The sequence below is a fragment of the Callorhinus ursinus genome, unplaced genomic scaffold (genome assembly GCF_003265705.2).
Source record: "Callorhinus ursinus isolate GAN/ISIS: 27379988/994484 unplaced genomic scaffold, GSC_fseal_2.0 scaffold44, whole genome shotgun sequence".
Lineage (NCBI taxonomy): Eukaryota > Metazoa > Chordata > Mammalia > Carnivora > Otariidae > Callorhinus > Callorhinus ursinus.
In genome coordinates, this window is record NW_027397106.1 from 9096624 (window position 1) to 9109874 (window position 13251).

A 13251-nucleotide genomic window follows, 5' to 3' on the forward strand; every position below is an offset into this window, starting at 1 on the left:
TGTCCACTCTCACCACTTTCATTTAACATAGTACTGGAAGTCCTAGCCACCACAGACAACAAAAAGAAATAAAGGCATCCAAATCAGTAGAGAAGAAGTAAAACTTTCACTATTTGCAGATGACATGTTACTCTATATAGAAAAGCCCAAAGACCACCAAAAAATTGCTAGAACTCAAATGAATTCAGTAAAGTTGCAGGATACAAAGTCAAAGTACAGAAATCTGTTGCCTTTTTATGCACCAATAATGAAGAAGAGAAATTAAGAAAACAATTCCATATACAATTGCACCAAAAATAAGATACCTAGGAATAAACCTAACCAAAGAGGTGAAAGACCTGTACTCTGAAAACTATAAAACACTATTGAAAGGAATTAAAGATGATATAAAGAAATAATAGACATTCCATGCCCATGGATTGAAAGAACAAATATTGTCAAAATGTCTATACTACCCAAACCCATCTACACACTTAATGCAATCCCTATCAAAATACCAAGAGCATTTTTCACAGAACTAGAACAAAGTATCCTGAAGTTGGTGTGGAAACACAAAAGACCCTGAATAGCCAAAGCAATCCTGAAAAAGAAAAACAAAGTTGGAGGCATCACAATTTACACTACAAAACTGTAGTAATCAAAACAATATAGTACTGGCACAAAAATGGACGCATAGATCAATGGAACAGGACAGAAAACCTAGAAATAAAACCACACTATATGGTCAATTAATCTTTAGTCACATAGGGAAGAATATCCAATGGGAAAAGAACTGTCTCTTCAACAAATGATGTTGGAAAAACTGGACAGCAACATGCAAAAAGAAACTGGACCACTTTCTTACCTCATACACAAAAATAAATTCAAAATGTTTTAAAGATCTAAATGTGAGACCTGAATCCATACAAATTCTAAATGAGAATACAGGAAATAACTTCTTCAACATTAGCCATAACAACATTTTTCTAGATATGTCTCCTGAGGCAAGGGAAACAAAAGCAAAAATAAGGTATTGGGACCACATCAAAATACAAAGGTTCTGCATAGCAAAGGAAATAGTCAACAGCACTAAAAGACAACCTACTGAAGGGGAGAAGATATTTGCAAATGATATAGTCAATAAAGAGGGTTAGTATCTAAAACAAACTTAATACCAAAAAAAAAAATTCCAATTTAAAAATGGGCAGAAGACGTGATCAGACATTTTTCCAAAGAAGACATGCAGATGGCCAATAGACACATGAAAATATGCTGAACATCACTCATCATGAGGGAAATACAAAACCAGAACTACAATGATAGATCATCTCACACCTGTGAGAATGGCTAAAATCAACACCACCAGAAACAAAAGGTTTTGGTGAGGATGTGGAGAAAAAGGAACACTTGTGCACTTTTGGTAGGAATGCAAACTGGGGCAGTCATTATGGAAAACAGTATGAAGGTTCTTCAAAAAGTTAAAAATAGAACTATGAATCACACTACTGGGTATTTACCCAAAGAATACAAAAACATTAATTCAAAGGGATACATAAACTCCTTTGTTTATTGCAGCATTATTTACAATAGCCAAATTATGGAAGCAGCTGTGTCCATCAGTAGATGAGTGGATAAAGAAGATGTGCCCCCACCCCTCTCTCTATCACACACACACACACACACACGAATATTATTCAGCCATAAAAAAAGAATGAAATCTTGCCATATGCAACAACACGGGTGGATCTAGGGAATATAATGCTAAGTGAACTAGATCAGTTAGAAAAAGACAAACACCATATGATTTCACTTGTATTTGGAATTTAAGAAACAAAACAAACGGGGGGAAAAAAAGAGAATCTAAAAAACAGTCTCTTAACTATAAAGAACAAACTGATGGTTACCAGAGGGGAGGTAGGTGGGGGGATGGGAGAAGTAGGTAGAGGGATTAAGAACACACTTATCATGATGACAAATGAGTAATGTATAGAATTGTTGCATCACTATATTGTATACCTGAAACTAATAACACTGTATGTCAACTATACTGAAATTAAAATAAAAAAAAAAAGGCAGCCTGGTTATTTAAGTTGATCATAGAAAACTGTTTGAAACTGAGGGTTGCTGGAGTGGGGGTGGGTGGGAGGGAGGGGGTGGCTGGATGATAGACATTGGGGAGGGTATGTGCTATGGTGAGCGCTGTGAATTGTGCAAGACTGTTGAATCACAGATCTGTACCTCTGAAACAAATAATGCAATATATGTTAAAAAAAAAAAAAAGAAGATAGCAGGAGGGGAAGAATGAAGGGGGGGAAATTGGAGGGAGAGACGAACCATGAGAGACGATGGACTCTGAGAAACAAACTGAGGGTTCTAGAGGGGAGGGGGGTTGGGGGATGGGTTAGCCTGGTGATGGGTATTAAAGAGGGCACGTACTGCGTGGAGCACTGGGTGTTATGCACAAACAATGATTCATGGAACACTACATCAAAAACTAATGATGTAATGTGTGGTGATTAACATAACAATAAAAAACTTTAAAAAAACTGTTTGGAATTGTTTACTTAATCAGGCCTAGTTCTAGAGAATCTTCTGATAACTTCTTAAATACTTCTATTTATATTTACCTGTCTCACAGGTGTCTGTCTGATGTCTGTTGTCCAGAGTCTTAAATACTTTTGCATGATCACTGTCTTGACAGATGATCTAAATGATTCCAGATAAACACAGGATAATATCACACCAACTAATGCTCCATCTAAAAATCTGATCTCTACAAAACATATTTATAAAGGGAATCAACACCTGTGGTAAGATCTGGAAAATCCTTGATTATCACTTCTAGAGCCCTGGATGAATGAGAAAAAAAAGGGAGAACTGAGAATTTAAAAAGTATCCAGAAGCTTTTTCTGAAGTGATTGTTTTGCAATCATGGTAACAAGTAGCCACCTGAATCAGTTTTAATCCTGTTCAATAGATAAACAATAACTCCCGTTAATGAATGCACTTTTGCATGTCAACTAAATTATCAGCAACCTACATCTGAAAGTCAGCTAGTCAGGGACAGATGCACTCCAAAAGTATAACATACCTGAAATATCAAGAAATCAACCACTCTCTTACCTCAGTAATGATACTACCACAGCTACAGACAATGTGAACCCACTTACAACTTCGAAAGTCCACCAATCCATGAAATCCTGTTTCCCACCAATACAATCATCTGGACACCATCTTTGTGTCCTCCATTGGCCTAGAGGACACTATAGCACATATAGAAGCCCTGAGCAAATTCACCAAGCAAACCTTAAATGATAGCCAACAAAGCCTGTCCTTAACTGAACACTGAAATGTCTTTAATGAGAAAAGCTGTCTTCCAAAATAGAATGGCCTTGGACATGATTAATACCTTGCAATTAAGTACCTGTGCCATTGTCCAAACAAAGTGCTGTGTGTTCATACCTGATGAGTCTGCTGATGTGTCATCTTTATTAAATCATATGAGGACACAAGTGAACTCCCTGAGTGATCCAACCCATAGCCTAGGGGATTTAGCAATCAATGGTTTGGATCATGGGACTCTTGGTGGGAAAAAAAAACCAACAACCTATTACTTAATTTTGGCATCTTAACATGATCTGTGTTTTCTCTTGTATGTGCCTCTATTGATGTTGTGGTATCTGCCTCCGGTGCAGCCAGACAGCCACCAAAAAAGTCACCTCCATGTTGGTGAAACCTGATGACTGCTCAGGGCACATCATGGAAGAGGAGGGTGTGTAAGAATATAAGAGCCAGTCATGAGTTGGTGGAGTTTGGGGGCAGGTACTTGAGAGATCATGACTGCCAGCTGACCCCAGAACGAGACACTGGATGTGGGCAATCAGAGGCTCCTCACCCCTCCCCTGTGCTTGGAATGTACACTCTCCCCACTGTTCCCGTACTGGGAGGTTTTTCAAGGACATAGCCTTCAGAGAGCAATGTGTTGCTGAGACCATCTGGATGGTATAACATGATGGTACTCAGTTAAGGCCTCTATATAAACCTTAAGATTTGGTGGGTGGTGTGGGGAGATCTACTGGTCTTGTGGCCACCCAAGAGAAGTCTCATATGTAAGTTCCCTTGCACAGCCAACCTACTGCTGTCCAATCTGAAGTGGCCTGCCTCTTTCTTTGGTCTCTCCTTGCCCTCCGGGTACGAGGGGCCGCTCGGGAAGCTCCTAGGGTTGTGGACCAACTGGTGCTTAGGCTAAAAGAGGAAAGGATAGCTGGACCAGAGGTGATGGATTGGGGTTAGGGGAGACGTGTAGACGGAATGATGGGGAGTGTGAAAATGTATGCATGACCCTGAAAAAAAGAGATCATATGTTTGAGTGATATAAGGAGGGTCACTTGAGAGTGACACCACCCAGTTTCAATGGTCAAGCAATGCTTACTTCAGAAGCTTTGTAATACTACTCTAGCTTCCAAACAAATCAAAGCAGTGAAACTCAGTAATTGAGAACTAGGAGACTAGGAAAGAAACAAATACTCTAGGGCTTAATTTTTGTTTATTTGCCTAAAGTGCTTATTACATTTTACACACGACAAATTCTTGCCAGAGAAATGACACTTTAAAACGAGGACAGTGACACATCTAAATTTGGTTCAGAGAGCCTGAGTTCACAGCCTTAGAGCAGTTTCACAAGGGATTAGCTTCTCTGTGTGTACTTCATACTTTTGGCAGTAAATGCAAAAAAAATGTTCATCTGAAGGGACAATTCTGGTGTAAACACTGGGGGATAGGACAAAACTCACCATGCGATGTGCATCCTCCCTTTTGTCTGACGCGGTCATTCAGGGCAAACCCAAAATCTCTGTGGGATTTCAATATGAATGAGAGGCACCTGTGGCTGTGAGGCCACTGAGACAATGACAAACAGTTGAAAAGACCTGCTGCTCAGCAGCATCCAGAGTCATTTCCTCAAAATCATTCCGTAGTCTCACATTCCACTTTGGGCCAAGCAGGACAAGTGGAAAAGTGGTTAGAAATGATCAACGAGTGAGGAATGCCAAAGAAACTGAATAGCCTGCAAAGAAACTGGGAAGTCTCCCAGTTACAGAAGAAAGTCCGTAAAATAGAGCTTTAAGGTAGAATGCAGGGCACGGAGATGAACAATGCCCGAGGCATGGCAAAATAATACACAAAAAGCCAACAGAGCCAGCCAGGAAAGACGTGTGCAGGAAAAGGAGGACAATCTGAGCAAGAGTCCTGCCAGATCAAAACTGAAAACATATTTATAAATGTCTTTCCAAGGTGAGACAGATTTTTAGAATTTATTTTGAAGACCCAAGAGTATTTGGGGATGGACTGGGGTGGAGGGAATGGGAGAATGTTTAAGAAAGTCCATTACTGTACAGAATTTAACTGAGTATAACAGCTGTTGAAGTGGTTGAGTGTACCTCTTAACAGATCCCTGTACTTTTTTAAAAAAAGTATTTTTTCTCTACTTTAGGGATTAAGATGTAATCTGCCTAAGGTTCTGAGTCGTGAGTGGGTGTTGGGCAGTGGAGAGAATCTACACAGTTAGCAGTTCTGGGAAATACTTGTTTCTCCCTAAGTAAACCTGCACCAGCCAGATTTCCAGTGGTTCCTAAAAAGGCTACAGTGAGACTCCTGAATTTTCACCTTTCAGTTGAGAACAGAACTAATTCCTCACAATCACATTTTCTTTTTTCAAAGATGTTTGGTTGTTGGAGTAGGTGCTCAGAGGCTGCCAGTGAGGTCAGCAATCCAGAGCGCATATCACCTGGGCTATGAGAAGCTTCTCTCTTCACCAAGCACAGAGATTCGCCTGCCCAAAAGGAGATTTCACAGCTGATCATGGAGGAATTAGGGACGCTTCTTTAGATTCCACTACAGAATTCTAATGTGTGTTTAAAATAAAAAAAAGATTTACTTGTTTGTTGTATTTGCTTATTACTTATAGGGTTGGAGGATGTGCACTAAATGGATACACATATAACAGAGTCAGCCAATAAACATAAAAGATCTAGAGTGCACTGAGGCTGGAGAGGAGAGAAACGCGGGCTAAGAGAGTTACTTCAATTAAACTCTAAAATGAGCTCAACTTGTTGGCATTCAAAACATCGGGGAAACACAATGGGCTCTATAGTTCCCACAGTCTGATAAAACCAAGTACATTGGTTCCTTAGGAGAGAAAAGACTTCCTCAGACTCTAAATTCACAGATATCTTCTAGATAGCTCTCAGATTCTCCTGTTTCTCCCCCATGGTTACTGCCACAAACCCAGCCCAAAGTTCTAGGATCTCTTCTCTGGATTACTTGAATGGTGTCCAGTCATCAACTCTCCAGATCCTAGCACAGTCTCCATACCATAGGAGTGATCCTTTAAAATGCAGATATGAAATCACATCTCATTGCTTTTTTAAAATTGAGATATAACTGACATATAACACTGTAGTTTTAGGTGTACAACATAATGATTTGATATGTATAGCAAAATGATTACCACAATAAGTTTCAGTTAATATCCATCACTACATACGGTTACAATTTTTTTTTCTGGTGCACATCTGATTGCTTTAAGGACAAAGTCCAAAATCCTGAGTGCTGCATACAAAGCACAATCTGGCCCAAGACTACTTCTCCAGACTAGTTACAAACAGGTCTAAGCATAGACTTTGCTTGGCAGCCTCTGAGCAACAACCCCCCCCCCCCCACCCCGGCCCCACACACTATTTAGTAACTATCTCGCTCTCTAGGCTAACCCATAGGTGTCAGCCATCTGACCCTGAAGGCATTTGATTTTGCAATGATGCTCTTTTTTTTGGATCAGATCTCAGCATAGACCAAAGGGATTCTTTAAGGGATGAAAATGGCCTGAGCCTACTAGGCTTTCTCCATGATTAGGTTCATTTTCATAAATACAAGAAGTTTCAAATAGCTAATTAAGCAAATTAAGAGATTTAGAGCCATCTCCATAGTCCCACAGCCAGGTGTGAAGGCAAATGTCAGACTGAATCCTATGACACATTTAAACATTTATGTGCAAGCATATACAGAACCAGTCCTATAATACGTTTATAAGCTCAATGATGTCCATCTCTCAGGCCTCTCAAGTTCACATCCTGTATGAAAGATTCACTTGAGGAAATGTGACAGTTTTCTGGTCTCAGGATGCTGCTAAGATTATAGCTGGGTTTAGGAAATGAGTTCCCTAAGTCAGTGACTGGACACAGGGCTGGGTCAGAATTAAGCCTTGGGCTCCATTCTGGAAGGTAAAGGCTTTTAAGTAAAGGTGGGAATGCTTTCCCTGAATCTATATACCACTTATTTATCAGGTGAAAAATAACTTATAATGTCTATGGTGCTATCTAAAACACCCTCTAATATTAACTGAAGATAAAGATAACTGTTGGGAAAGGCAGTCTCCTGCATGTGGTCTTTCATGATTACTTGGCTGCATAAGAATAGGCCTTGGACCCGGAACACTTCCTTACCAAAAGGTAAAGAGCCCATACAGCCTGTGCTGGGCTTATCACGGCTCTTTCAAACACACTTTTACCTCCAGCCCCTTCTCTCTCACCTTAGAAATATTTCCATTTCTTTTCTTTTTTTTTTTTTTTGACCCTATAACTCCCTTTACCTTTCCCCTATTGTTCTGCAACTTCTACTTCCCTTTCTTACCTTTCTTACCTTCTATGCATCTTCAATCACACACAAACTGGTGTCTACTTCCTTTGCTCCCAACGGAAAGGTTCTTGCCCAAGTCACTAAGGATCAAATTAATTTTTTTTTAAATCTGAGGCATTTGCAGAGTCAGTATATTAATTAAGGTAGGTGAGGATATGCTGCTGGAACTCCTAAATCTTAATGGCATTACCCAATAAATGTTTATTTTTTGCTCATGTCATGATCTATTTAAGTAAATACTCACTTTTGTGTGTCTTCCATGTGGTGATTCGGGAACATAGGCTGCTTTCATCTTGTGGTTCCACCATGCCCTGAGGGCTTCTTCATCCCCTGGACCTCTGCATCTGGCAGCTGATGAACAAAGGACTGTGCGGATTGTTAGGGGACAGAACTGGAGGAGAAACAGATCACTTTTCCTTTTATTGCACTCGCCATACATAGCCTGAAGGGCAGGCTGGGAAATGCACGGTAGCTGTCCCATTGGGAAGAGAAACTGCTGAGGGTATAGCAGTTCTTTACCGAAGTCTGCCATTCCTCCTTTTTGAACTTTCTCTCCTTTGACGTCCATGGCTCCATTCTCTCTTCTGGTTTCAGTCTTCAAATCTTGACAGCTTGTTTTCAGTCTTCTTCAAGGCTCCCCTCTCTTCTAGTCATTCCCTTAATACTGGTATTCCCCAGCATTTGTCTTTAGGCTCCTTTCTCTTCTCACTACAGTATTCTCCCTGGAAGTTTTTGCAAACAACCAGAACATCTGCCTCCGTCTTTCTGGTCATACCTCCATGTAAAATCAGCTCTTCATCCTATAAGTACCCATCCTGATTAAGTGGGCATCTGCTCAGTCATTAGACCAGAAAACTGGAAGTGATCCTACATTCTCTCTTATCCTCTATAACCAAGGTTTCTCAAACACCACACTATTGACATCTCAGGCTGGATAATTCTTTGTTGGGGAAGCTGTCCTGTTCATTATAGGGTGTTGAGCAGCATCTGTGGCTTCTAGCTACTAGATGACAGTGGCTAACTGCCCCATCCTTTCATCAAGTCGTGGCAACCAACAATATCTCCAGACATTGCCAAATGACTCTTGAGTAGGGAGGGGCTCACCCCCAGTTGAGAACTGCATCATCCAGTCCTATAGATTCAACCCACTGTAATATTTATCCCCTCCATTCCATTTTCTTGCCATTAATTTTGTTAAATTCCACATCACTTTGTGTCTGGATTTCTCTAATTGCCTCTTATTTGGCTGTGGCAAGTTGACTGACAACAGTTATTCTTGACTCAAGTCTTCATTGACACCTTGCACTACAGAACAAAAGAATACTTGTCTCTTAGCCTCCCTTGCATGGCCAGATGACACCATTTAGCATGGCAAGTAGATTTGTGAAGAGACTGACAGCTGAACTTAAAAGTTCTAAGGCTTTGGAATCAACCAGCTTAGATTGTATCTTAGCTTCATCACTCTGGTAGTTGTGTAGTTTTAGGAAAGTTACTTAAGTTTTCTGTGCCCCATCAGTAACACTGGGCCAATAATAGTACCAACCTTATAATATTATTATGAAGTTAAACTAGTTAATATGTACAAATTGTTTAGTCTATATTTGGCCAAATGTAAACACTGAATAAATGGTGGCTATGATATAGAACTGGCAGGGATGATGTAATCTCTCTTTTCCTTGCTAATCTCAAAGGTTACTACTCCACATCCCACCCCTGACCACTGTTCACCTTTTAAGACTCAGTTTAGGGGAATCTTACTCTGGAGGTTTTCTCACACTTTTCCTTCCAAATTACAGTCCCTTTCTCAGATATTACTTAATTTTCTCCCTCACTAATCTTTGAACTTCTACAAAGCAAGGGCCAGACCTTTCTTTTTCTATATAGTCCCAGGACCACCACAAATGCTCAATAAATATGAAATGCTCAGTAAAGATTTGTTGCCTAAATCCAAAGTGAATATTAGTAACATACACCAGCCTTGCAAATAATTTCCCTTCCATTTAGCAGCAGATAGAGCAAGTGGATTTCTAGAAAGCTTCTGACATACCTAGTGTAAATGAAACACAAATCAACCAGGTGAATGTTTAAAGGAAGTTTATCTCACCAGCCTGGCAACCCTTGCCAGCTTTTAAGAAAATTGAAGCTAGGAACCATATTACTATTAGGATAAAGAGGAAAACTATACATGCAACCCTAAACCTTTCAGACATCCTTTAAAAAATTTATTTTAAATAAATTCATCTAAATTTGCACAGGAGAATAGCACTGGGAATTGTTAATTGACCGAGAAGTCACAGTTTTAAAACTCCATTGACACGCTTTCTAAAAACGAGGAGCTTTAAATTGCCTTGTGGTTAAAGGAACTTTTAACTACACACACACACTTTTTTTTTGCCTGTCCAGTCTTTAACAGGCTGTTAATAAATTGGAAACTTATTCTCATCCTGGTCTCTGTGGAGGAAGACCCGGCCAGGTTTGGTTAGGAAAATTTGGTGGTGGCTTTTCTTCCTGGGTTTTGGACCCAACCATTTAACCAACTTCAACTAAGATCCCTTTCTCTAGATCAGAATTTATTAGAACATCTCTTCTGGAGTCATTCCTAAATCAAATCTTATTAAAAAGTAACTAGAAACAAATTACTAGAAACTACGAAATTTCTTAAAAAGTCTTCAAGAAAAAACTCATTTCCTTTGCCTTAACAAGGCGGGGGTGGGGGCGCACCTCATATGCAACCCACTCTTTAAAAAACTTTTCATCTGTAGGACCACGATGTCTCAGTAACACTTGTGACTTTCTCTGATGACCAGAGCCCTTCAAGACACTAGTGACTACTACTCTTTTCCCTTGGATGCCCCTTCGTTCCCGAAAAAGTGACATGAAGACTGGAGAGCCAGGGGTCGACAACAGGTGGTACACCGATCGCTCTCTGGAAGCGAGTGCCGCCTGCCCTCCGGGCACGCCTCATCCGTGGTGGCGCGCTCTCGCGCCCCGGGGGCTGCGTGGGCTCCAGAGCGAGGGTCCCCGCCGCTGGGAGGGGGCGAGCGCGCCCGGTTCACGTTGCCTCCACGCCCACCTCCTCCCGCTACGCGTCCCCTCCCTTTGCGAAAGCTCAGAGTCTCGGGGCCGCCCTTATTGTTGGCTGCGTCTATCACTGTGGGCCGGGTGACATGAATGGATGGGCTAGACACACCTTCCAGCCTTCTAGAAGAAGAAAAAAAAAAAAAAAGTCCGGATCTGCATAGGGAGCGGGAGGGACTCCTCCGGAGCCCCCAGAGCCTACGCCGCGGGCCAGGGACACGCACAGCTTCCCCCTCCCACACTCACTCCTCCCATCCTTTAAAAAAAACCGCCCAACCCAAATAAATAATATCGTTCCAAGCCTGGCGGCGTCCTCGATGCCCTCTCCTCCTTCCCGGGTTCAGCACGCTCCAGTTCTGCGGGAGGCTGCGACCGGAGGCGGCGGCGCGGACCTGGTGCGGGGCGCGGAGCTAGCGGCGGGCGCGCAGGCGGCCCGCTGGCGCCACACTATGCTCCCCAGCGCCGTGGCGGCCCACGCCGGCGCGTACTGGGACGTGGTAGCGTCCTCCGCGCTCCTCAACTTCCCCACAGCGCCGGGCTTTGGCAACCTGGGCAAGAGTTTCCTGATCGAGAACTTGCTGCGGGCTGGGGGCGCCCCGCCGCACGGGCTGCAGCCACCCGCGCACCACGGCCCGGCGTCGACTCTAGTCGCAGCCGCCGCCGCCGCCGCCGCCACTGCCGCGGGCGTGCAGGTCCGGCCCCTGCCGGCCAGCCCCGTTCCCCTCAAGCTGTGCCCTGCGGCGGAACAAGTCAGCCCCGGCGGCGCGCCTTACGGCACGCGTTGGGCTTTTCAAGTGCTCAGCCCCTCGGCGGACGGCGCCAGGCTGCCGGGCCGGGCTGCGGCGGACCGGGACTGTACCTTCCAGCCTTCCGCCCCAGGTGAGCTAGCTCTTCTCTCCCTAGCCGCGCCCGGCGCCTCCTGCCCCGCGGGGCCGGAATCTGGGCCCTCGGCGGTGCGCCCTGCGCGGAGGGAGCGCCGTTCCCAGCCAGCAGGAATCAGCTCTGGCCTGGGACCTTCCTAGAGCGTCTCGAGCTTTAGTGGAGATGCCACTTCGGGGGTAAAGAGGGTACCACCACTAACTGTGACACCTCCCTTCCCCCACCCCATACCACCAGCTTCCTCTCGGTCTCCTTTCAACAAGTGGTAGGGCTACCTTGATTTTTCAGGCCTTTCCGGAAAAACCCTGAATGCACCCCATTGGGTTAGCGGGAAAGGGCAGCCCCGGTCCCAAGATCTCTGGGCTCGCTGGAGCAGTTTCACGGGGTTTCCCAAGGTGAGCGTTTCTGCCCGCCGGCTCCTGTCCTGGAGGCCGCGCGACACCAGCTCCCTGGGAAGGTCTTGGCCAGCAGAAGTTCGCGAGGCTCGCTTTGGGGGCTTTTCCTTTTCAAACTGTTGCGATGGCCGGGGCAGTTCAAGAACGCTGGCAAAGATCTTTGGAAGGAGAGTTGCGCAAACTTTTGGCTTTCTTCATTCTTAACATTTTGGATCACTAAGGCGCAAGGAAATCAAGACCGACTTTCTCTTTGTGCTGAGCCGGAACAGCTGAATTGGCACCTGAAATAGGAAATTCACCAATAAATGGGAATTTACTTACCCAAAGAAAGGCAATTTTGGTTTGTTTTCATTTTCGGATAAAACCTAAGTGGTGTGATTGGGAAGAGGATGCGGACGGTTTAGTCAGATATTAGCTAAAGCATATGGAGAGGCAGCCGAAATGGGCAGTGAAAAAAGGAAGAGTCTCTTAAACGCTCAGAAGCTGAGATCCAGTTGGATTAATTTTTTTTTTTTTTTTTTTTTTGCTGCGTCCTTAGACGATCTTAACTCATTCTTTTAATCCCGATGGGTTTGTCCAGAATGACTAATAGACGCTTTTTCAGCAGATTCCATTGTCCCAGCAAACTGCCGGATCAAATTTATTGCTAATGGCTTTATAGAATTTAACATGTTTAGAACCTGTCTTGGTCTTTCAGTTTGAAATGGTTACTAACAAAATGGAACAAATATAATTATATGAGCACCGGTCTCATTCTCATGGTGGAAAACCTAAACTCTAGGAAGCCTTGGGAAAGGAACAAACACAGATAAAGGCAGGGCTTATGTTCCTTGGAAATTTGGGCCGCTCTGTTATTTCCGAAGTATTTGGAAAATTAGAAACGTATAAAGCAGGTTCACCTAGATAAGAGTTAGTAAATAATGTGTCGTGAAAAATAACATTTTCGAAGAGTGGTGATTTGTCTAACTTAGTGGTTTGGCATTGTGTTCATAGAAGTTATTTTTAAGGATTTTTAAATTGCTCCTGATCATGATTGGTTACTCAACCATTGAAAGTTACTTAATTTTCACCGTTGTAGATTTTACAGATTAAACTTAAATAAACCAAATACAAATCAAATGCAGATAATTCAATAACTGAAAAAGAATTTTGTGTATCTGTTTCATTAAAAATATTGCAATTATTGTGTAAAGGTACTCCTAACTACATTTTTAAAAAATTTTCAAGG

At 42.8% G+C, this 13251-nt stretch overlaps 1 protein-coding gene across 1 annotated transcript in view; it reads left to right on the top strand.

Annotated features, from left to right (window-relative positions):
* The first annotated feature begins 10903 nt into the window (after window positions 1-10903).
* The window catches only part of DBX2 (developing brain homeobox 2), a 133153-nt gene continuing 130805 nt past the window's right edge, over window positions 10904-13251 (top strand). Inside the window, exon 1 of the mRNA XM_025882745.2 lies at window positions 10904-11628. Within this exon, the coding sequence (XP_025738530.2) occupies window positions 11067-11628 (562 nt within the window). The 5' untranslated portion in view covers window positions 10904-11066. The remainder of the gene's footprint in view (window positions 11629-13251) is intronic.